The 23,397-nt window shown below is 37.0% G+C and overlaps 1 protein-coding gene across 1 annotated transcript in view; it reads right to left on the reverse strand.

Moving 5' to 3' along the window:
• The window catches only part of MYCBP2 (MYC binding protein 2, E3 ubiquitin protein ligase), a 151,336-nt gene that overhangs the window by 45,455 nt on the left and 82,484 nt on the right, over positions 1–23,397 (reverse strand). Inside the window, exons 45-55 of the mRNA XM_026044514.1 lie at positions 23,246–23,390; positions 22,069–22,281; positions 19,297–19,352; positions 18,885–19,000; positions 17,624–17,721; positions 14,657–14,773; positions 13,760–13,900; positions 8,826–8,900; positions 6,852–7,076; positions 5,806–5,938; positions 1,946–2,071 (exon numbers count right to left, since the gene is read on the reverse strand). Of these exons, the coding sequence (XP_025900299.1) occupies positions 1,946–2,071; positions 5,806–5,938; positions 6,852–7,076; positions 8,826–8,900; positions 13,760–13,900; positions 14,657–14,773; positions 17,624–17,721; positions 18,885–19,000; positions 19,297–19,352; positions 22,069–22,281; positions 23,246–23,390 (1,445 nt within the window). The remainder of the gene's footprint in view (positions 1–1,945; positions 2,072–5,805; positions 5,939–6,851; positions 7,077–8,825; positions 8,901–13,759; positions 13,901–14,656; positions 14,774–17,623; positions 17,722–18,884; positions 19,001–19,296; positions 19,353–22,068; positions 22,282–23,245; positions 23,391–23,397) is intronic.

Here is a 23,397-nt window from a genome sequence, read left to right on the forward strand (position 1 = left end):
TGTGTACAAGGCACAGCTAGAGGAGTGAATCTGTCTTCTCTCTTAATCAGTTTTTATAAGTTTGTTAAGGTTCTCAGACCAGTTATAAAATCTGCTATCTATAAAAGCAAAACAAAAAAAMCCCCATCATTACCAGGCCCCAAAATAATTTTGATGGAATGTCTGGATATCATTGACTATTTAAAAAGCTCAATGAATGTTTTCCTTCCTTACTGAGTACCTACTCAATGCAGATGTTCACTGTATGTACACACAAAGATCTTCATGGGTTGCTAAATCATGAGATGATTTTAATCAGGTCCTGTCCTTCCTACTGTTTTTTGAGAGCACGTGATCAAGCTAAACCTTTTCCTGTTTCTTTCTAGAAGAGCAAGAACTTCAAGAGTCTTTAAGAACTGCAGTACAGTTGGGCTGGTTACCTGTAACTGGTTCTAACAGYTTGATACTGCCTACTCTCGGAAGGGACTGCAAAGTAATCCTGGAGAGTCTGCAAAGTATCATGATGGTGAGGCCAAGCAGACCCTCTCTCAAACTAGAAAACGCTCCCAAATGGTATCACGTACAATGCAGCACAGATACAGAGAAGTCCTTTTGTCCTGTTGGAATTGTTCCAGTTTATATAAATGTACATGGTTACTAAATTTTTTTGAAACTGGTGCATTCCTACAAGAGGAGCTCTAACCAACAGGCATCTTCAACAGAAATGCTTAATCCAAAAATATTCCTAACAGGCAGTGCTTGCACATTCAGTTCTTTCCATATCTCAAATTCAAAGCTTCGTAGGCATGCGAATGCAGATAGAAGGTGATAGATATACAATAAGGATACAAAAGAAGAGTTCTATTTTGGGGAAAATAATATTCCTACTCTTTCACATACAGTTGACAACAACTCTCCACTCTTAAGGAATGGGGAAGCAATGACAGCTACATAGAGTAAGTAAACCCATTTTGCTGAGTTCATCTACACAAAATATCACAATTTGACAGTATGTTAACAGCACAAATTTTCCCTTCATCTTTCTGCCTTTAAAATAGTTCTTACATTAAATCATGTTATTCAACACATGACCCCTAATATGTGTTGGCATTAAAAATACATAGACTCCCTAAGGTCCATGCTCATAGTAGCATGAGCAGAGTTAGGATATGTAAGAGCAGAAAAGCAAAGCTCCATGTTTCAGTAATATTCCTCAAGGACATTTGCCCTGACAAAAGTCCCTGCATCTTCTAGATCTACCCAGTGAATAAGCAAAAAGCATGCAATCAAAGTTTATTGTGATGGCTAAATATATTTATGTTGACTATATATTTATCTTGGTCTATATTTCTCAGTGAAATAAACCATGCTTAATAGAGGGAATTATTTTTGACAGTAAAATGAATAAGGTATTTATTTCCTAGCATTTATAACTGATAGCTATGTGGTTGAAAAGTCACTAGCTAAAACTAATTAGTTTTACAACTTGAATTTCAATGAGTATCTTTTATCTTGTCATCAAATTAAAAGCACTTAAGATGTTAAGAAAATTAGAGAGGAAACATTTATATATCTTTCTGATCTTTAAGCCAGTACTTTCTAAATCGGACATCTATCTCATCTTGTTTTAAAAACGGGTATTTTTCATTTCTGCATTATAATTACGTGTCCATGACTGCAGAAAGCCTCAGCTGTAAGATACAGATATTKATCCATCTCTTTTAATTTCACCTAAAACATTCTGTATATTCTGTACAAAGCAGAGAGAAAAGCAATTACAACTTTACTAACTATTGTAAAACATCTTGTAGCTTATTGTGCTCCAAAGGCTTTATCTTTTGGAGCACATCTGATGATGACTCAAATGCCATCCATAYACAACAGAATAGTGAGAAATTAGTAACAAAAAGATATGCAAAATTAAGAAAACCATTATTTTACAAAATATTTGAGTGTAATAACGTACCTTTGTTATTTCCAAGGCCATAGTCAAATCCTTGTCCATTAGTACAACTTGTCCCTTTACTGAAGGCTTGTATTGAAAAGGGGCTTGGAGGAGGAGTCTGAACATTCTGATCTAGAAGAACTTGCTCTGTAAAAAAAGCCACCACTTCAGAATCAGATTTGTTTAGTGACTGATTTACATTGGAAAGATGAGTCACAAGGCAAAGCAGCAATAATTTTATTTTTTCTCTCCACGGAGCGCATTCTTCCACTCTACTCAGTTCTCTTCAGAACGGAAACCACCTCTCCTCTTTAGAGCRTTTGCTCTAAAACCAAAAAACATGAAGGGTAATACCTTGCAAACTGATTTTATGTTTGACTGACTTGTTGTAAACTTTGCTGTCATATGCTACTTTGAACAAGCTTGATATTTTTTCCAGGAAYACCAAGCCATTTAATTGTTCATTCTTTATATCGTAATTGTTAAATTTGATCTGATAAATGAACCAAGGTAGAGAAAAAGGGTTTTCAGAGTGATAATAAACTCATAGCATTTTTATTTATGACTAACTGTCCATGCGATTTAAAACATTTTCACTGATTTCTTGACACTGATTTCTATTGACTGTGTATACTGAGTAATATAGTTTTGCCTTTGTATGATACTAAAAAGTAGTCAAACTCCAARTAGCCTGGGGTCTTTCTGAACAGCCATAATAACAGAGAATGTTAGAAGTTCAGGCTGCCACATACAACTATTTTTTTTCTGATAAAGACACTARAATAAAATGGATAGTTAGGAAAACAAAGGCCTTTTAAGTGTCATTTTAATAACATTTCAGACCAAATCTGTACTTCAGGGTACATACTTGGATATAATATACCAAAATCAAAACAAAACGGTTTTATTAGTGAGAAGGSTGGGAAATTTAAATTCAGTATAAAAAAAGGTGTAACAAGCCAATAAAAATATGAAGCACTTAAAAAGACGTTACAACCTACCCAGCGGAAGGGGGGAAAAAAACAGTTATTTTCTGGATTACAGGCAAATGTAGATCTTCTTGTAATGTTCTCCTCCAAATATCTGGATACATGCCTGCAAATTTGAGTACGTATCTTGCTTTGTCTCTCAAAGAAACCCAATTTCTTTATGAGAATCTCATCATTCTTTTAAACAATAACAACATGTAAGTAATAAGGAAAAAGTATAATTTGTGGATGAAAATACAGGACATTGCAGGTGAATTGGAGCTCCTTTTAAATAGTCATTATTTCCCTCCAATTAAAGCATTGTAATTGATGACAGTGAGCATTCCTAATTCATTTCATGGTAAATAAAAGAGATTGGTTTAAATCATTTCCAGCTTAAGCTCATTAGTTTTGCTTGGTACTGAAATGGATTCAGAACACAGAAAAGGCTGAAATATCCCAGTAACAGCAGCAATGACTGCTTAAACCGCTTAGCTAAATGCACAAGTGGTGTCTTAATCTTAATTATAAAAACAAAGATTCATCTAGGCATGAATAACACCAAGCACAGGCATCACACATGACATTTACTAAAATAATATGCCAACTCATTGGATTATAAAAATAGTGTTGGATTTTGTTTCTCAAAGTTTGGAGCCTAAATTTTTGCASAGCTACCTGTCTATACATAACCTGAATATGAAAATACTTAGGCTACCAATTAGGAAATTGTTTATTAATGTCTGAGAAATTAGATTATACGAAAAAAGTGAGCAGCCTCACTTTAGGACAGAAGAAAAMGATAAAATTAACAACTATTGTGTTAAATATTCATGCAGCAAGAAACTATTCCGATCAATAAATGCTCAATTTGAGTAATATCAGATAAAACTGAAAAATGGAAGATTTATGATTTAAAAAAAGCTAAGTGTTAAATAAACAGTTTTTGTTCACAAAATTCCTGCAGTTTACATAAAGCATCCTTGTTTTAACTCTGCCTTCATAGAATGTTTTATATCTTAAAGTCAAGCAACAGCTTGCTGCAGATGTTTAAATATTATCATGATTTTTTTTTGCCTTAATACTGTAAGATGATGATAATCATCAAAGCATCCAAATCTAAACTATTTTCCACACAAAACAGCCAAGCTGGAAACAGGGTGAAGAGTCTATTCTAATGAAAAAGAGACTCACTGCAAGTCCGTGACTGAGGAGCATGAACAGAACACAGCTGCTGAGGTGGCAGCTTTTCATGAAGACAGCTTTGGAGATAGACAAATTACATACACAGAGAGAGATTATAGACAGAAGCTATGTATGTACTCAGAAATAGAGAAATACATGCTAAAAAGGAAAAAGAGGGAAAATAAGTGAGGGAAATAAGTGAACTAAACCAAACTCCTCTCACTGAGAACTCGATCAACAGAAGAACCTTAGAAGCACTCTTGGAGAGAAATATTTAATCAAACRTTTAAGAAAAACATGCTGATGAATACAGGTATTAACTTTTACTAGACATTTGAAAGACAAGAGGAAACTACTGGACATCTGGAGATGGTGTCCAGTTTTGGGCTCCCCATCATAAAAGAGGCACTGACATCCTCTAAGTGCGTCCAATAGGGAACACCAAGATGGTCAGAGGGCTGGAGCACATAATGCCTCCCAAGGGTTTGTTCAAACTTGACAAGAGAAAGCTAGAGGCAGATCTTGCTACTCTCTTCAACTATCTAATTAACAGTACTGTTCAGAGAAAATGAAGCCAGACTCTTCTCAGAGATTCACAGTGCCAGGAGAAGAAACAACAAAGGTTACAGGATGGGAAAACATGATCAGCTACTAGGAAAAACTTTTAGCATGAACATGGGTGAAACATTGGAACTAGCTGCCTAGGGAGGCTGCTGAAAATCTCCATTCTTGGGGATACTGAGAACTTGACTCGACAACGGTGCGAGCACCTTGCCCTCCGCATCCGCACTGAGGGGGCTGTTGCACAGGTGACCTCCAGAGGCTCCTTCCAAACCAAACTGCCCTCTGATTCACTGGCTAGCATCAACACTGATGGCTAGTGGAGATACCAACTGCGCACTCCTGCCCCCACTTTTGAGAGAACAAAGGTGGCCCACARGAGAACTCCTCTAGGAGGTCCAGGGCCATCTCTCAAGGCAATGACAATTTCAGGAAATAAGTTTCAGGAAAATCTGGGGTATTCACGTGAAGCCTTTAGGGTGGAAAGAAGATATTTCAGATCAGCAATGAGAGCCTGTTTGAAGGAAGATCTACAAGAAGGATGATTTAAGAAAACAAATAAATAATAAAAAAAACAAGTATTTTAAAGTGTACTATGATTTTATGTCTCCTTTTATTATATGAAGGTCCTGCCTAATCTGAATGTGAATTATCAAGACAGAAATTATGCATTTTAACAGAATGCAATCACACACTTTTTTGTCAGTTCAAATAATTACCTAATTTTGTGTTAGTTTTATACAGTGTTTAAAAACCTGTAGCAGGTTTTTAATGCGATGCTATATGTGGCAGATTTAACAAAACTATCACAAAGTGACATCAATAATTGATTCTGTTCTGCCTTTCACAGAAACACGAAACAAGAGCAGTGCAGTGTTATTATGCACTTATTTAAAAATTATCTCTAAAGCTGAAAGAGGGACAAAATTATGATCCACAACTAGTGTGAAAGAAAATATCAGGAAATATTATAAAAAACAGACATTTAAAGAAGGGATTGGAAAACAGCTTTGAAGTTCACCTACGCAAAGTACCTCAGATAGGAAAGTATGAATAAGTGCTATACCTCTTTAAAATTCAGTTCCTTCCTTAGTCTTTTGTTCCTATCTAGTTTGCTTATATTTTTTCTTCTAAGATACTACAAAAGGCAAAAACCAAAAGACTTGCCATCTTCGTGCCGGAGGTACTGGTTGCCACCTCTGTCTCTAGCTAGGGACCAGGCCTCGCCTTCATCACTTTCACAGAACTCTACCATGCTGTTCTTATCCATCTGCACCCAGGTACCTTCTGAATTAGTCACCTGATGCACATACACAGAAAAAAAAAAAGCACCATTTACTGTCTTTTCAGATAACCAGGCAGCACGATTCAGCAACATGTTTCAGTATCTGAAAAATATGCAATCTTTACATTACAAAGAAAACATCAACAAATGTTTATGAAATCAAGGCCACAGGCCGAGGTAGACTGAGAGACCAAAAGCATTTATGGCACTTTCACAATTAGGRGTTATTTCAAAAATCTTAGACCTGTTTATGTTCTGTGAACGGAAACACCAACACCGCAGTTTTGGAAAATCCAAACAAGCTTAAATAAGAAGGCGATATTCAGCATGGTATTGTTTTTTTGGAAGCTGCAACAAAAAAGTTATAGCACCTAGTTCTGTACCAAAGGTYGTATATGTACTAATTTTGTTCCTGATATTATTTAGGAAATAGCATGACACACTACATCCTTTAGCCTTTCTTAACCACAAAACACCACAGCTGGACACCAAGGAAGAGTAGCAACGTTCAGCACCTAAACACTGATTCAGTACAGAGAAACATGATTTTTTTTTTTTTTATTTATTTAGGCCCTAGAAAGAAAAAAATCAGTGAGGCAAAATTCCTTCAAATATATGATCAAAAGACAAAACAATTAATAGCAAAAAATACTTATCATTTGGTAAGCAATATTGAAATATACAACAGACATATATAAGCAAGCATATAGTAATTGCAGTTTAAGGTTCTTCCAATCAATGCACATATATCTAAAAGGCAAAAGATGGAATTGCATTAGTATTTATGATATAAATCAAGTTCAAAAGATAGCACTTATCATAAGGGTTGGAAAAGCAAACCTGTATAGGGGCAGATTCTTTGTTGAGTTTACTACTGTTATATACTGGTATCTATGAAGACATGAACTGAAGCTACAAGGATCCATACCTCGCCCACTGCCTTGACTTTGTTTCCCAGAACTAACATTCCAATTGGGATACCTCTAAGGTTAGGGCAGCTTCTGATGTTGTGACCTGATGGGCCAGTCTTCACTACCTTGTACACGCCCGGTCCCCCTCGGAGGAACGGCAGGTCTTGCTCTTGCATCGCGGCTTCCTGGGGACAGTGCGAAGTCAGGTCTTTGAAAAAATCACCAGAGTTAGACCTGGATTCCTGAAAAATTTAAAAAGGCAAAACAGAACAGAACGACACCGGTTAATACAGCTGCTCAACTTTTCAGATAACATAGACTTTTTTTCAAGACTACAACAGCTGGATTCCAAAACTAYGAGGTTCTACTTACACTGCCTATTTCAGCATGCAATGGTAAACAGAACAACCAAACTGGTAGTAAATTGGAAATGAACTGAAAAGAGTCGATTTTCTCTTAAAATAACAATGGCAAAAATGGAGAACATTAGATAAAAATTATTTACTCTAGCACTTTCACTCAAGCTTATCTCACACTGACATTTATCAGGATAGAAACTCAGTATTCCTGCTCGATTTGTAAAATACTGCAGGAAAAGTGAGAGGCTATGTAAAGAGAATTTAAATATAAGCTGTTTCCAAAACATAATGCTTCTTTATTGATTTCAGTTTCAGAATATGTTGCTAATATAAAGTTATAACAAAGAGTAATAGCAACACCATAGATTCTTAAATACATGCATAAATAGTAGTGTGTGTTCACTATTTTCAGTCTGATAATAAAAGCATCCTAGAAATTTATTTCATTTGGTACCAACTACAGATTAAAAAAAAAAAAATCTGAATTTGAAATCATAACATATTTCTGCACTTCTTGCCATGAAAAATGGGAGTTGCTAAAAAAAATAAAGTGGCACAGATTTGCAGTCAGCTGTATTTTAATAAAATATCTATTGTGCAGGGAATTATGAGGGAAAGGAGCAGAGCTATGGACATTCAAATTGGAAGAAGGCAAATGAGGAGCAGCAGTGGGATGTATTATGCTTACACTGCAAGTCATACGTGTAAAAAAGTACGTCATTTCATCAGTTTTAAACCAATCTTCTAGTTATTTCTCTTTTAATTAACATAATTTCATTGAGTCTCTTTACTTATTGTATTTTCAGTCTGTGCACTATGTCCTGAGCCCTAGAGCAGTTTTTCCAATGGGCCTTTAGACAAAATGTATCTGTTCTGCAAACAGGAAAATTCAGAGCAAGTTAATGCAAGCCAGGGCAAACTGCGTTAAAGAAAAAACAAAACCCTGGTGATCTAAATATTTTTCTAGATCTTGRTACAGTAGCCAAGTATTTCACTATTTTGAAGAAGATTTGGCAAAAAAAACCCTACATTGTTTTAAACCTCTAAACTACAATGTGTAACACTGAGCATAACTTTATTGTGAGATTTATATAGGAACAATTCTGGCATCAAAACTACTGCAGGGTTGCAAAGAGATGAAAAAAAGCACATGGAGAATTTAAACTGCTTTGCTGTATCTGAACACTTTTTACCATAACTCTGTAATTCTAAAATAGACTAAAAACGGGCTGAGAATTTATTAAGCACTTGCTTATATGAATTTGTCATTTTGCTGAGTGCTGTAACTTAGTCTGTACCCTTGAAAAACAGAAAAAAAATCCTAATACATTGTGTATCAAAAAAAGGGAATGAAAGCMTTTATCACGCTTGTAGCCTATCCCACTCAAATTCTCATTTAATTTATGTTAAAAAAGGAGGGAGCTGTTTATGAATTAATTAAAATTCAGGAATCTTCATTACTAGTTCTTTTCACCATACAGGAATAAATACAGACAGAGCATGCTATGAAAATCTGCCGCTTTTCATKAAAGAAAAAGAAAAGTAAAACAGAATATTTAAGGCAGAGCTGAGTTATAACATACACTCTGGAAACACGAGATACAATGTGACTGAGCCTGACATTTAACTCACCTTGGGGGGTAAAGCTTTGGAAGTCCATGACAAAAAGTCCAAATCCCTGACTCCTTGGCTAGCATTAAAGACATTCTGAGCAATAAAGTTTAAAAAAGACAAATATCATCAAAGAAAAGGGAACAGACATTGGAGCTAGAGATAGCATAAGCAGACTTTCTTCACAGGTAATTTTACTGGCAGAATGCTTTGCAAAAGTTTTTCTCGTGGGGTCACCTGATCATCGCACACCGTGGCAAAACATCTATTAACCAAGAGCAGTTTAGTAGGTCAAAAGCTCAAAATGAATGTAGTGTGTCATGCCATTTGCTGAATTAAGAGCTAGATGTTTCCTGTAAAGCTTGAGGCTTTGTGCAAGGCAAATCCCCCAGCCCCTGTTACAACGAACAGCGACTGTTGCAGGCTGAGCTACAGGTTTACAGCAGGACAGCCTGCTGTTTTGAAAGGCAATTTCAGTAATGACTGCAGGACAACTGCACGTGGGCTTCGAGTCACCACGTCTGCACTGAGCACATGCAGAAGGGCTCAGCTCAGCACTGCCCACAGCACCTCGCTTGTAAATGGTATCACTAGCGTGCACACCAAAACAGTGTGCATTTTATCAGAAGCAAAAGTTTCAGAGTGCTGTAAGGAGAAGGGCTACTAAGGTCTCATTATCTTTATCCAACATGCAATACATTTACTAGTTGATTAGGAAGCATAACAAACCAAGTGCAGCTGTGAAAGAGAATTCAGGAGTTTTATCATCAGTTGCTCATGTAACAGGAAAAAGCTCTGCATACTTTTCCCTCCCACAGAATGCCTGGGGCAGCACTTCTTAGCTCTTGGGGGMCACCAAAAAAGCTCCCTATTCTACATGAAGAATCACTTTTGCTTCTACCCAGAGCAAAGAAATTTCCACTGTTCCTGTCAAATATAAGAATTAGTAATATTATACAGATAGTAGTATTAGCTATCAGTATTTATAGCAGAAAACCTTTGTCAAAGCTACCATTTTATCTAAATTTAATGACACATCAAAATCTTATTTCCTTATTGGCATCTGGACAGGGGAACCAAGTCACATTACAATTCAACAGCAGTTAAAGGAAATCAATCACTAGAACCAGAAATTTAAAACCTCGGCATGCTTTTTCCATATTCCTTGAAAAAATAGTCACATATGTTAAAAACAAGCAACTCCACCTCTAGATAGAAGTAAATAATCTACCTACGTACAGTCTGCAAAACTTTTGCTTACATCAGATTTTAGTAATGCAAATAATCTACAGTGTTGACAAGAACAGAGAAACTGTCAGTCAGCAGACCACAGCATATCTATCTGCAATTGCAAGAGGTAGTAATAGATTCATGAGGTATCTGGTTGTTTTCCCTTTTTTTTTTGGTGTGAGGGTATGGCATGTTTTTAAATGAGAAGGTGACAAAGTAAAGGTGCATCAATTCAACATAAAACTGAAATGACTATAAAGAGGCTTCACTTGCCAGAGTATATTTCATAGGTCATTTCAACTTTTAAAACTCCCTGCCTTCCTAACATGACATATGCAAGTTTAGAGGAACACACCCTACATGTATTTATTCAGAATTAGAGAATTCAAAGCTATTTTAAATTTCCAGCCTTCCTTCCCAAATATTTAAAATAATTTCTAGAATTCATAATTTCACAGTCTTTCCTAAGTTTAATTTTGAGAAATCACAGAACGAACTACAATTCACCAAAAATTTGCAGAAAACAGATGAGTATTTAAAAAATCTCAATAATATTACTTCCTTAAGGCAGTACAGCTTATCTGCAAAGCCATCTTGCTGTCATACCCAACAGTTATTTGCTCTTCCTGCCTAAAATGAGAGCGACAGTCGTTCCGACAGCTACAGTAGTAGCTCTGCTTCGATGTCTCCACGCAGCATTAATCCTGCTGAGATTCTGTGCCCAAACACAGCAATTCGCCTGCTAATTTGGGTTCTTCTTTTTTGCACTGTACTAATGGCTTCAATAACCTGCAGTTCCCTCTGTGCTCTTTGCCCTCAGTGGCTGGGAAATGCAACAAGAACTGGGCACAAGGAGCAGTATTCCTTGTAATTGTAACGGTTTTCCATTTGAAATAAGTAAAAGAAACATATCCACAATACGACTTTTAAAAGTCAACATCCAGAATCTTTCAAGATCCAGAATTTACCATAACAAAGCTTAAATTAACATCCAATAAAATAAAATACTACCTCTCCCTTGTATGTATTGTTCTATGCTTTATGTAACTTCTTGCTACATACTACGTGTGAGCGTGTAATAATAAATGTCTGTATTCATAACACCTTCTATCAGAAYTTTACAAATATTTTTCAAAAAAGATTACTTAAATTTCACAAAACAGGAAGAAAACTAAGATCACCTATTATCCAAGATCACAATCCAATAGGGTGGTGGGAGTTTGAATGGGGAATACTAGCCTAATTCAGGCATCTGATTTTCCGTGTGTATTTTCAGCCGTGTACGACAGTTTTCCATTATGTCCACTCTTCTGCAGAACCAGTAGGGCAGCTTTGGATGCCAAAAATCTTGTCTATTAACAAAATCTTTACTATATTATGGTTAAAAGTTGATTCCACTATTCAAATCAACAAAAAATGCACAAATATAATTTCATTTTGTTCTGTAGAACCTCTAGTATTTATTACCTAACTGAACATCCTTTGCCGTATGGGCCATTCCCTTCTAGAGGACTCCATTTATCAAGTTGGATAGAACTGCCTCTTGAAGTGCAGTTCTTTTCTTGGACAACTTAGAGGGATAAAAGCCATATGTTTTTCAACATTCTCAATTCAGTAATTCCCTTTAAGAGAATTTATTTCTGAACTTTTTACCGAGCCAACAGTATTACTCCGTGTGCTATGGATGCAGCAGCAAGACGGCTTTTAAACCGAGTTCTAAAACCCGGGAGCTTCCCGGGACGTTTGCCGCATGCCCCGGGGCGGCCGCGCCCTGTAACGGCAGGCAGCCACGACAGGGGCACCGGAGCGCGAACCAGCCAATCGTGGCTTTCCTTCCTGCCGCGCTGGCCACTCGCTGCTCTGTTGCTAAGGGCGCCTGGGACTTGGCCCGCCTGCCGTTAAGGCTGCAACGGAACCGCTCGGTTCAAACAAAACTCGTAATACGTCGCGGCTCAAGAAAGTCAAAATGGGACCAAAACTAGCTTAAAATACATTCCAAGCATAAGTAAAAGATGGTAATATTTTGTCTGAACTTTAAAAAGCAATGGTACCATGAAATGTGTGAAAAAGATGTACACTATAATTTTATGTAGAGATGATAATTAAGTGCATTGCACATTGTATACTTATTCAAATGAAATCTGTTACAGAATGAAGATTTCCTTTTAATTTGCCTTTTTTTTTTTTTTTTAATGTACTGTTCCTTTTAAGCTATTCTCGGGGACTACAGAGTATGTTCTTCTCTGGAAAAAAAAGGTTTACTGGAGCCATTTGAAAAGTAGCATTCTGTAAAACCTTGCTAACCACATACATGGTTATGTTCTAGGTATATAAAACACCTCATTAGCCCTCAGATTTAGATCTCAGGAACTAGGAAAAGTACAAGGAATAGGAAAAAAATCACAAATTATAATATCCATCTATTCTTAGATTATTTATCCAAGTTAATTATTGTCATGGGTGAATTCACTTTTATCCTGGATGAATGGGTAAAATTTAACTGCTGCATACAAGTGTGTTTCACAGAAATGCAGTATAGCTATTTTCCAATGAGTATTGACTTCTAAGGTCAAAATCACGAGTAAGATTTTAAGCAAAACTTACTTTTTTCCATATTTTCACATAATCTAAAATCATGTGAAAATAAATATGCCTGTCACTATAGTGTCTGAGGCATGATGGCTGAGCATAGAAATAATTTGCTTCCTAAATGCAATATTAAAGCAATTCTCCAAAATACACACTTTATTTAAAGAATTTGGCAAGCGGCTCAGTTCTACTACAGGGAAATAKAAAAAGGGTGAAATTGGCAGCTGCAAGTGTTAAAATATATTGGCCAAATACATGTTAACTGCCTTTAACTGCAGCTCACTCCAGTCAGAAGAAAAGTCAAGTCCAAACGTTTGTAGTAGCCAATCTGTTTTTCACATTCTGCCCTGGAGAAATGGAGTTTCTGCCCCCTCTGGGCAATGTACAAAGACGGAGGAGCCAGAAGGGCTATGTACTTTCATAACAGTTTTTAAGAAACCCTGATTGGACTAATATACTGGGTTTTTTGGCTATATTTCGCTGTATCCGTCACCAACAAACACGTAGCCTTTGTTGACTTGCAGGGATGGTGATCACCATTAGACCTATCCAGAAAAAATATGCTTGCCCTAATTACAGACTCAGCATCGTTAGTCATCATTCCTGACACTTTTTGGTTCTTTGACTAGGCAATAAATTGGTAACCCAAGAATGCAAATGTAAAACTCATAAAAGATATCTATGACAGTAGATCTGAAAGACTTTTTTTCCTTTTTCTTTTTTTTTTTTTAAAGCATTAGTTACATGGATTAACTTCTGGCAGTAAGGCCATTCCCAAATCACTACATCAATGGGTTGTTTTATGAACAATATGGTCTTGTATGAGAGACAACTGTCTCAGACCATAACTGAATATGGGTGCACTTCAATACATTTTTGTATATTAATGTGTGTGTACTAGTCCTTGCACATTCTCTTCTAGAAGAGAATCTTCAACATAATAAAACTTGCACCTTTCTACACTCCATCCTCATTATGCAATAGTCTTTAAAAAGCAAACACACATATAAGACAGTATTGACTGCTTAAGAGACCTTTTACTTCAGGACACATCATTTGCAGCCTTAATTAAAGGCAGGCTTCTCATGAGGACAGAGTGCACTTTGGGTATTTTTTCAAAGGCACCTTTTACTTACGTCAACAGGTACCAGAAGGCTCTTGCCCAGATGTTGGTTAAAAGAGAGGCACCAGGCTTCTGTGTAACCATTCATGTTAGGAACATACTTCTTTATAGTCTCATCGTTCAGCCTCAGCCAAACACCATCATCATTGTGGATCTATGGGAAACAAGCAACAAAAAGGAGCCATGTCCTCCYGTAACTGTTCGTGGCCAGGAAGGACTAGCAGCCTTTAAACAAGCAGGTAGCAGCAGCAAGGGAGAAATACTCAACTACAGTACAGAATGCGAGACAAGGTAGCAAGGAATATTGACCACATCAGTGCTGTATCTGGGTAATAAAAACTGCGCAGAGCAATCTGGGCAATTCATTTTCAGCAGACTAGGTGCAAAATTAAATTTCAAGCAGATCATGCAATGACAAGACTTGCTTTGAGAGAAACGAGGAAAGAAATAAGCTAAGCTTTCATAAATTTACTGACCCCACTTCTGATCTTTTTCATTTCTGTTTTTATTTAGTATGTTTAAAAAAAGCATGCACAATAGTCTAATGTAATAGCAAGATTTCAAAAGTGTAAGTGAAAGATACAATGTAAATGATATCTACACTTTTGAATTTTTGTTGAAATAGTAAATCATGAAGAACTAAATCCTTAGAATATATTAASATGAACTCTTAACAGTTAATTTTGTTTTCTCATGTCCCAATTTCAAAAGTTTGCTGCACATATTTTAAAATAAGAAAATGACAACTTGAAAATAAAATCGGTAAATATTTAAACTTTGCAATTTATCACTAATTTGTTCTTAAATTATATATCTCCACATCTAAACACACACAAAAATCAAACTGTTCTTTGCATGGATTAACTTTACATTTTAGATCAATTTTCAACAGAAATTTCATATTAATTACCTCGTCAATGAAAGTGATGGATCCATTGACTTTCACTATGCCTATTTGCTCACTTTGAAGGGAAGGGTGGCTACGGATACGTAGCCCTGCACTGTCCTTGGCCACAAATTTGCGAACCTAAGAGAAGCAAAGGAAGACAGTAAGGAAGAAAAACTGGAACAGAGCTCTCAAAGCGTAAAAAGAAATAGATTTAACAGATTCTGAAATGCTACAGTGATGAAATGGCAGTCTTAAAGAGTTACAGTTTGTTGCTAGTTTCCCATGGTTCTTTTGTACGATTTTATATTTATGATACCCAATACAATCGTAATAGTTTTTTGGGGCAGGTTGGGAAGACCTCCAGAGAAGGAGACTCCACAGCCTCCCTGGGCAGCCTGTGCCAGGGCTCTGTCACCCTCACAGTRAAGAAGTTCCTCCTCACCTGGAGATGGAAATTCCTGTGTTTCATCTTGTACCCATTGCCCCAATGAGAAGAGCTTGGCCCCTTCCTCCCTACATTCCCTCTTCAGGTACTTAGACATATTGATTCCTTCCCTTCTCAACCTTCTCTTCTCCAGAGAAAACAGGCCCAACTCACTCAGTCTCTCCTCATGTTCCATTCCTTAATCATCCTGGCTGCTCTTCTCTGGACCCTCTCGAGAAGCTCCACATCCCTCTTATACTGGGGAGCCCAGAACTGCCCCCAATACTCCAGGTGCGGCCTCACCAGAGCTGAGCAGAGGGGCAGAATCCCCTCCCTTGACACCTGCTGGCAACRCTCCTCCTGATGCAGCCAGGATCCCATTGGCCTTCTTGGCCACGAGGGCACACTGCTGACTCATGGTTAACTTAGTGTCCACCAGGACTCCCAGGTCCCTCTCCGTGGAGCTGCTCTCCAGCAGGTCGACCCCTAATCTGTACTGATGCCTGGGGTTATTCCTCCCCAGGTGCAGGACCCTGCACTTGTCCTTATTGAACCTCACGAAGTTCCTCTCTGCCCAACTCTCCATCCTGCCCAGGTCCCTCTGAATGGCAGCACAGCCCTCTGGAGTTATCAGCCAGACCACTTCAATTGGTATCCCATTTTGGTAATCATTTTTACCAACTTGCACAGATAGCAAAGTCCAATTTTCAGCCCATTTAAAGTAAGAGAGAATAAGGAAATCAACAAAATCATGATATATCAACCACTTTTAGCCTGAGATTAAAAGAAGTTGGACCTCAAAACTGGAATGTTCCACAGATTCAATGAAAATGTTCTGAGCTGAGATCATCACTGAGCATGCACTCTTAACATCTTTTGGTTTTAACTGTCTCAAATTTAAGGCTGGAAATGAAGAGGAAGAAGCCTCAAGAGCTTCACTATCCCAAATTCTCTCAATGCAAGAGGTTTTGGTATTTTGGACCACCTTTGATATATGTCTAATTTGCATTCTTGACTTCAGAAGCACAGAATGGAATACAGCAATTACTTTCTTCTGCTATTTATAATACTGCTGTTCATAGACACAGAATTATCCAAACCTGTTTATGAGACTTCTTATGACAAAGTGGACTAATAAAATGCTTTACTACAAAAAACCTAGTGCATTACTACAATACCATTAAATCATCACAGACAAAGGCTCTACAAACACCAGAGAGAAAGATGGTTCTTCTTTCAAAGACTTTCAAAACTCAAATCTCAGATTATTAGAGATCTAACTTTGGTCATGGTGAGTGTTAATGTGATCAAATGCAGCTCTCTTATATGAGCCAAGCACCTTGCTTCCCATGGCAGTAACTGAAAAGATAACGGAGACACTTCCAGCCAGCAGTTTATCTCACCCAGGAGTAGATGTCTCCTTCACTTGCTGACTGCAAATGACACCGATGGTGATGAGCTTGGACGGAGATGTCATTAAGTTATGTGAGATGAATCTCACCCAGTAGGAACGGGGAATTTGAATTAGATGAACATGAAGAACATCTTGCTAACCACAAAAGGACAGAGAAAACATAAGAGTGCATTTTTTTAAAAATGCAATGAGGAATCAAAAGCTGCTTGGAAACTCAAGGTAAATTTATCTGTCATGGTGACRGTGCTGGGAGATGAATCTTGTTAGTGGCAGACATAGAATCTATTTATAGACTGAGGAGCTGTATAATAGAGTTATCTCTAGATTATTGTCCCTAGATTTTCAGAAAGCTACAAAAGAAAATAGATTACAATGCACTGTTTATGTAATAAGTTGGCAAATACTTGATCCTTTTTGGAGCATTTTGTAACATGCACATTTTGTAATGTTTTGCTTAGGCAGCAGAGGGGAATGATCCACCTTGGTTCTTGCAGGAAGGATAATCTTGTGGTATTTCAGAATTTCACACTTTTTAATACTAGCTAATTCCATGAATAAAAGATTCAGCATCCTGCTAGATATCACTTCCTTAGCATCTTAAAGAAACCAGGGTGTTGTTCCCCGAGCTAGGCATTTTCTTTGAAGTGTTGCCACCCTTCAGCTTTCCTCCATTATGTGCCCTTTGGGATGGATGAAATGGGGAAGTCAGACAGGACTTGGTAAAATAAAGTATGAGATTCTAAGAGATGTTACTAAATTCATATATTCAGTGCTTTACATGGACTGAAGAAAAAGCTTATCACCAAACAAACAAGATCTTTATAAAGCTATTTTTTCCTTTTCATATCATAGTACAAATAGCAAATAAAAAGAACAAATAATGGTGCAGAATGTAGTCTGTATTCTTCACAGAGGCTGCACAACGTCTGAGTGACAAACCAAAAGAAAGGTAGTTTCTGTACAATCTCTTAGTTTTATTAATGAGCAAATAGAAAGATAATGGAATGTTTACCTTTCACTTTTATGTGTATTCGGCATATTAAAGTGATTTAAAATTATCCTCAAGTTCTGCACCACTACAGCATGATAAATCATGTACTAAACCCACCCAAAGACTGCTACAATACAAATAAGTTTTAATTCTCCAAACCTTGTTTGGCTGAGGTTCTGCTTTCGGTTTAATAAGCTGGGTTCCAGGTGGTATCATCCCCTTTGGAGGATCTTTCACTTTCACTTCTAAGCCAGCATCTAGAAGCAAACAGAAACCGAGTTCAAGAAAAATGATTATAAGGGGATATGGCAGTCAAATAGTTGATCTGTGCTACAACTCAGAGCTCAACATAGTCTGAGGGGTACAAAACCAAAGACTGAAGCCCACACGAAAGCACTATCTGGATGGAAAGACCTCATAAAAATGTTACAATTCAAAAGTACAACCCTCAACTCTAGATCTGAAGTAYTGCTTAATAGCTCACACCACGAATTAACAAATCTGACTACAATATCCAGATAGAAAGTATAAATTCACAAATTGCTGCCATAAGCATTGCTACTTTCTTACATTTGGGTATTGTATTAACAATTCAAGCATAACTGTACGTCCAAGCCTGGGCATGATTTACACTTTGTTAACAAAATTATTCTACAATTAGGCTTGATGCAGAGGTATGGATGGATTCTCACGGCAAAAAAAGTACCTTAACTTGTGAACTCTGTCAGGCAGCAGGCAGTGGTGTGGCTGGTTGTTCATGTGCATGTTTGAATGATGAGTGTTTGGAAATAAACTTTTCAACACAAAACCACACGGTCACTATTTGCTAATGCAGCTGATAAGGACTGTCTTTAAATTTTGAGATCTCATGGGCTAAATGACATGTTACAAATCTTCCAATTAGGAATTTAAATGCATGTTGTGCTTCTGTATACAGACAATTTAAATTGGGACAACTGAGGGCCTGGTGTTCCAGAAAGAGTAGCAGGCCAAAAAAAAGGACTGTTGAAAATGAGGAGAGTCTCAGAGAGTGGGAGAGGGTACAGAAAGAAGAGGCGAAGATGGTGACTGGAAGCAGGATGCTGGAAGTGAAGGAAGGTGAGAGAAGAACTTTTTTCTAAACCCTAGACCTCCCAAAACAACATGAGGAGTAATGGATATGCTACTCTATTATTCTTGTAGTCTAACCACATTATATATACATGTTTTGCAAATATGACTTTATTACAATGAGAAAATAGTTATGATTTTATTTCTCCTTACAAAAAAAGAGAGGGAACTGGACTTCTGGGCCTAAATGTGGGTGGTAGGTTTTGCTACAAACTTTAATATTAAACATCATGAGTGCTGAGAAACCTATGCATTTACTAGCACACAATATAATCGTAGTTTCTGCTTAAGTATAGTTAAAATTTAGTACCTATTTCAATGCCGTCTATAGTGACATGAATGGTATAGAGACCAACTGCTCCTGGAGTCCAGTTTGCACAGTAGGTACCATCGTTATTGACTCTGATCAACATGTTCTCACTGGGTCTAGGCATGAACAAAACAGAATCAAATAATTACTGGCTTCTTGAAGATCACATGCAATACTTAATTTAAGCAATCAGCATTAGAAAAATAAAGAGTGCAAGATTTAAAAATGAATCTCTAAATTTAAGAAAACAAAATGATACATAAATTAGAAAACATTCAGTGTTGAAAATACATTACAGATCTTTACCTAGCCACAATTTCTCTGCAATCAAGGCTTGTGACTCCAGTCATAAGCAGAAATGACAGGGTATTATAAGTTCATTGTCTTTTATAAGGTACTTTTCAATATTTACCTCTTTGGGGTTGGTGAAGCAAAGCGTAATTCTTCAAAGGAATAATTTTCATATGCCTATAAAAAGATGAAATTAAAAACATTAAATCAACAATTATCTATGATTACAGCATCATGCATAAAAATAAAAATGGAGTATTCTCTCAAAGCAAAGAAATCTAACTTTACTTTTACCAGAAGCATTGTGCAGGGAAGCAGGAATTAGTTCCAAAACACCAAAACACACACAAAAAAAMCAAACTAACAAACTTACACACACAAGCGAACAGCTTCACTTACTCTTCAAACTGGCATTATTTAGGTATGATACATACAGACATATAAAACATATAAATTAAATATATACACAGGGTATAGGAAAGATATATGTTGCTAACAAAAACACTGTTTATTTAATACAGTCATAGCCTTTGAATTCTTTTTAATCTGATTTTACTAACAACCTTTCGGATCCTTTTTATGTCCTGTTGTATTTACTAAGCTGGTTTTCAGCTTCCTTGTAGGTCTCAAATATTCACAGAGCATCCAGGGATACAGCACCATGACAAATTAAGTCATTCTGAGCCTGTGCTGGCATGATCCCAGAGCACTGATCTCATGATTTCATTCTCCRCTGTGTCTATCATAGAATTATTTAAGAATTTCTTTCTATTGAGACTTCTGCAGGTAATTGGGTTCAACCTTCTTCTCAAACTAGGGCCACTCTCAAAGTTAGACCCAATTTCAAATCTGATCAGTTTTCTCAGGGAACCATCTGTTAGCTTTGCAGCATCTCCAAGGACAGAGATTTCACAGTTTCTCTGGGCACCCTGTTTCAATAGGGCTTCATTTTAGCATTGTGGCTCTTCCTCCTCATGTCTAAATTGAATTTCTCTTTTTCACAAATTGTGCCCATTGCCACATAGCCCTTCTCTGTGCCCTTCCAAGAAGAGTGTGACTCTGTCTTTTTTGTAACCTCCCATGAGCATCCCAGTGTCTGCGGTAGCACAGCTGCGTTCACGATGCCACAGTCTCTGCTGGCCACAGAAATCTTTAAAATGTCTATATGAACAGGTGGGAAATCATGTTAGAAAAAGCAGGGCCCACAAGGCCTAGTAATTCATGCTACTCTACACACGAGTAAAGACTAGAGGAGATATTTCTGTTGATTCCTGCCAAAAAATAAAAAGTTTGTCCTGCTTTCACAGTTTCTTGTGAAATGACTTCACTCTAAAGCCCCCCAAAAGTGGAAAAGAGCAGCCCCAGAGCTACACAAAGTACCTCAGCACGAGTCTCTCTGTGCCTCAACGGCTGCTGGGGACTCCACAAAAAGGTATTAAAAAGTCAAACACTCTTGAACAAAAAGGAAAACACTTTTTATATTTACCTGGGCATGTAATTTTCTTTTAATTCTTCACTTTTACAAACATTTGTGCTGTTTGCAACTAACACAACTTCTAATGAATATTTTCATTTTATTTTACTCTGATGCAAATTAAAGATGATTGCAGTTAACCAGTTAATAWCAAACATTCCTCATCCAAAGGGAGCATTAATTCTGAAAATTAATTCCTGGATAACTTGTACTGGCTCCATATTCAAACAACTAAAAATTATCTAATTTTACAAGGTGCATCACCACAATGGCTGTGTAAGCAGGTTTGATGCCTGTTGCTAAACAAGCAGCAGTGTGTGCCTTTGGATAAGGATGACTACAAAACCCACTTGGCCTTGTAAATAACATATTCCTTCTTCAAGCCATCAGAAGATGTGTCAAGTAGCATCAAGTCAAGAACTGTAGTACCTCATATAAAATGAAAACTAGACTGATACCTGTCTCCCTAATTCTGTGGTTGCAAATACAGTTTCAGACAAGAGATTTTATGATTTTTTTAAAAACTAGTTTTACATTATATTCATTTCACTTTTTTTTTCACCAATTCACTGTGAATTTCACCAATTTCACCAATTGGTAAACAATTCACCAATTCACTAACTACTTGAACTCCTTATATATAGCTGCTCCAGCACTGCCATTTACAGAAAACAAGTCTGTAACCTCTAAAAAATCCTAAGTTTTTTATTTTTCCCATAAATCCACACTGATGATAACCCCAGGTTATAAGGGGGAATGGGGCATCTCACATGAGTATCTGGCATATATGTAATTTACCTTACAGCTCACAACAGCTACCAAATCAATGCCAATTCTTCAGGTTTTACCTGCCACCCCTTTAAAAACTGTTGCCTGCAAACTCTCTGAGTTGCCTCATTTCATACGATCTAATCTCACTAGATACTGTTCAATATTTCCCTGCGTGTGGCCTTTTGATTTTTTCAAGTTGTTACAGATCTCATTTGTATTATCTTTTTACTGCACTGAGCTCTGATTTCTTTTTCCTCTGCTTATTTCTTATAATTTATAATACAGATTACACACTCCAATTTTGTGCGGATTTGATTTTTTTTTCTATTTTTCTCTTATTTTAATAGTGGTTTTCCTTTCCCTTCTCTGGCTAGTTTGTTAATCAGTGGAACTAAAATCAAAGATACACTTATTTTTATAAATTCTAACCAGGCTCATAACTGTTTATAGTTTAGGCAATAGACTCCTTTGGATACACATAGCTTACTCCTGAGTTTAATGAATATAATGGGGGCTATTTGTTACCAAGAAATCCGTTTCTAGGCTGCCAAACTAGAATATACTTTTTTCCCTTCCTCTCTGCACCACTTCATACACTCTTAGCATAACGTATTTTACAGTTCTGTTGCCCAAATGGCAGTAATTTACCTTCATCATTGTGATGGCGATGTATCGCGCCTCCTTTACTATCATGGGTTCATAAGAGGAATCCAGCTTTGGGGAAGGAAGCCCTCCAAAGGTCAGGTCGGTGGTAGGGGAGGCGGCTGTTGCAGGACTCCCTGGTATTCGTTGCCCCTTTTTAGCTTGTTCTTGTTGCAAAGATGTTTTTTTCTGAGAAACGGGAATAGCTTTGACCTCCACCTGCAAAAAGACACCCACACGTTCTTTGACATCTCGGGAGTTACGGTGACAGAGCAGCAAAAGACAAACCAGGTTACGTGTGAGAAACCTAAGAGTCTGCACTTAACTCTTCGCATACCGAAGCAAATCATCACAAGCTCAGAAACCAAGAACACAGAAGTACAGGAGGGAAACTTTTCTGTGAGGAAAGGCTGAGAGCGCTGGGTCTGAYCAGCCTGAAGAAGAGAAGGATGAGRGGGGACATGATCAGTGTCTATAAACACCTCGAAGGAGGCAGTGAGGAGGATGGGGCGGCCTCTTTTCTGTGGTGGCAACTGACAGGACTAGAGGAAATGGCCACAAGAAATTAAGGCCTAAGAAGGCCAACTAGAAGTTAAATCAGAGCATTGCATGCTGAATGAACCTAAACAAATGATTAAATTAATATTTCTGCTACTTCAATACAGTAAGGTAGAAAAACAGCAACTAAATAAAAAATGGCCTTTTTAAATTTTATTGATTCTAGGAACTTCCTAATACTAGAAATGGGAAAGGAAGAAGTGCAGGTGAAGTCTTAGTGACTCTAAAATGGCTCCACGGCTTCTAATTCTTTTTTCAATCCCATTTACTCAGTTTACAACTGGTTTCAGAATGTTATATGATTGGTTATATGATTCATATGGTTATATGATTCAAAAAAAAAAAAAAAAAAAAAAAAAACCTTATCGTCTTATACATCTTACACATAGGTGGCTATTTCCACAGGATTTGATGGATTTGATGAGATAATTTGATAATTCTGTGTATGTAGAGGCAAAAGGGTCTCACAGACTACACTGTATTATCTTGTAGTCCTTGATATTACAAGTCCAGATAATACAAATGTATTATCTGCAATATCTACAATACTAAAAATGAATTAATTAAATTATTATTAAAAGAAGGTATGATGAAGTAGAAGAACAGAAAAGATTATTGCAATTACCTTCATATTAGGAACATGAACAACATCCCCATACTGGTCTTTTGTTTGTACGGTAATAACAGTCGGCCAGCCGCATCGAATGTCATCCTTATTTAAAATCAAAGATGTTTTTTGAGGATCAGCGTATGAATCTGGCTGGAGCCACCTACCAA

Source organism: Nothoprocta perdicaria, unplaced genomic scaffold, assembly GCF_003342845.1.
Source record: "Nothoprocta perdicaria isolate Ctin4 unplaced genomic scaffold, notPer1 scaffold_37, whole genome shotgun sequence".
Classification (NCBI taxonomy): domain Eukaryota; kingdom Metazoa; phylum Chordata; class Aves; order Tinamiformes; family Tinamidae; genus Nothoprocta; species Nothoprocta perdicaria.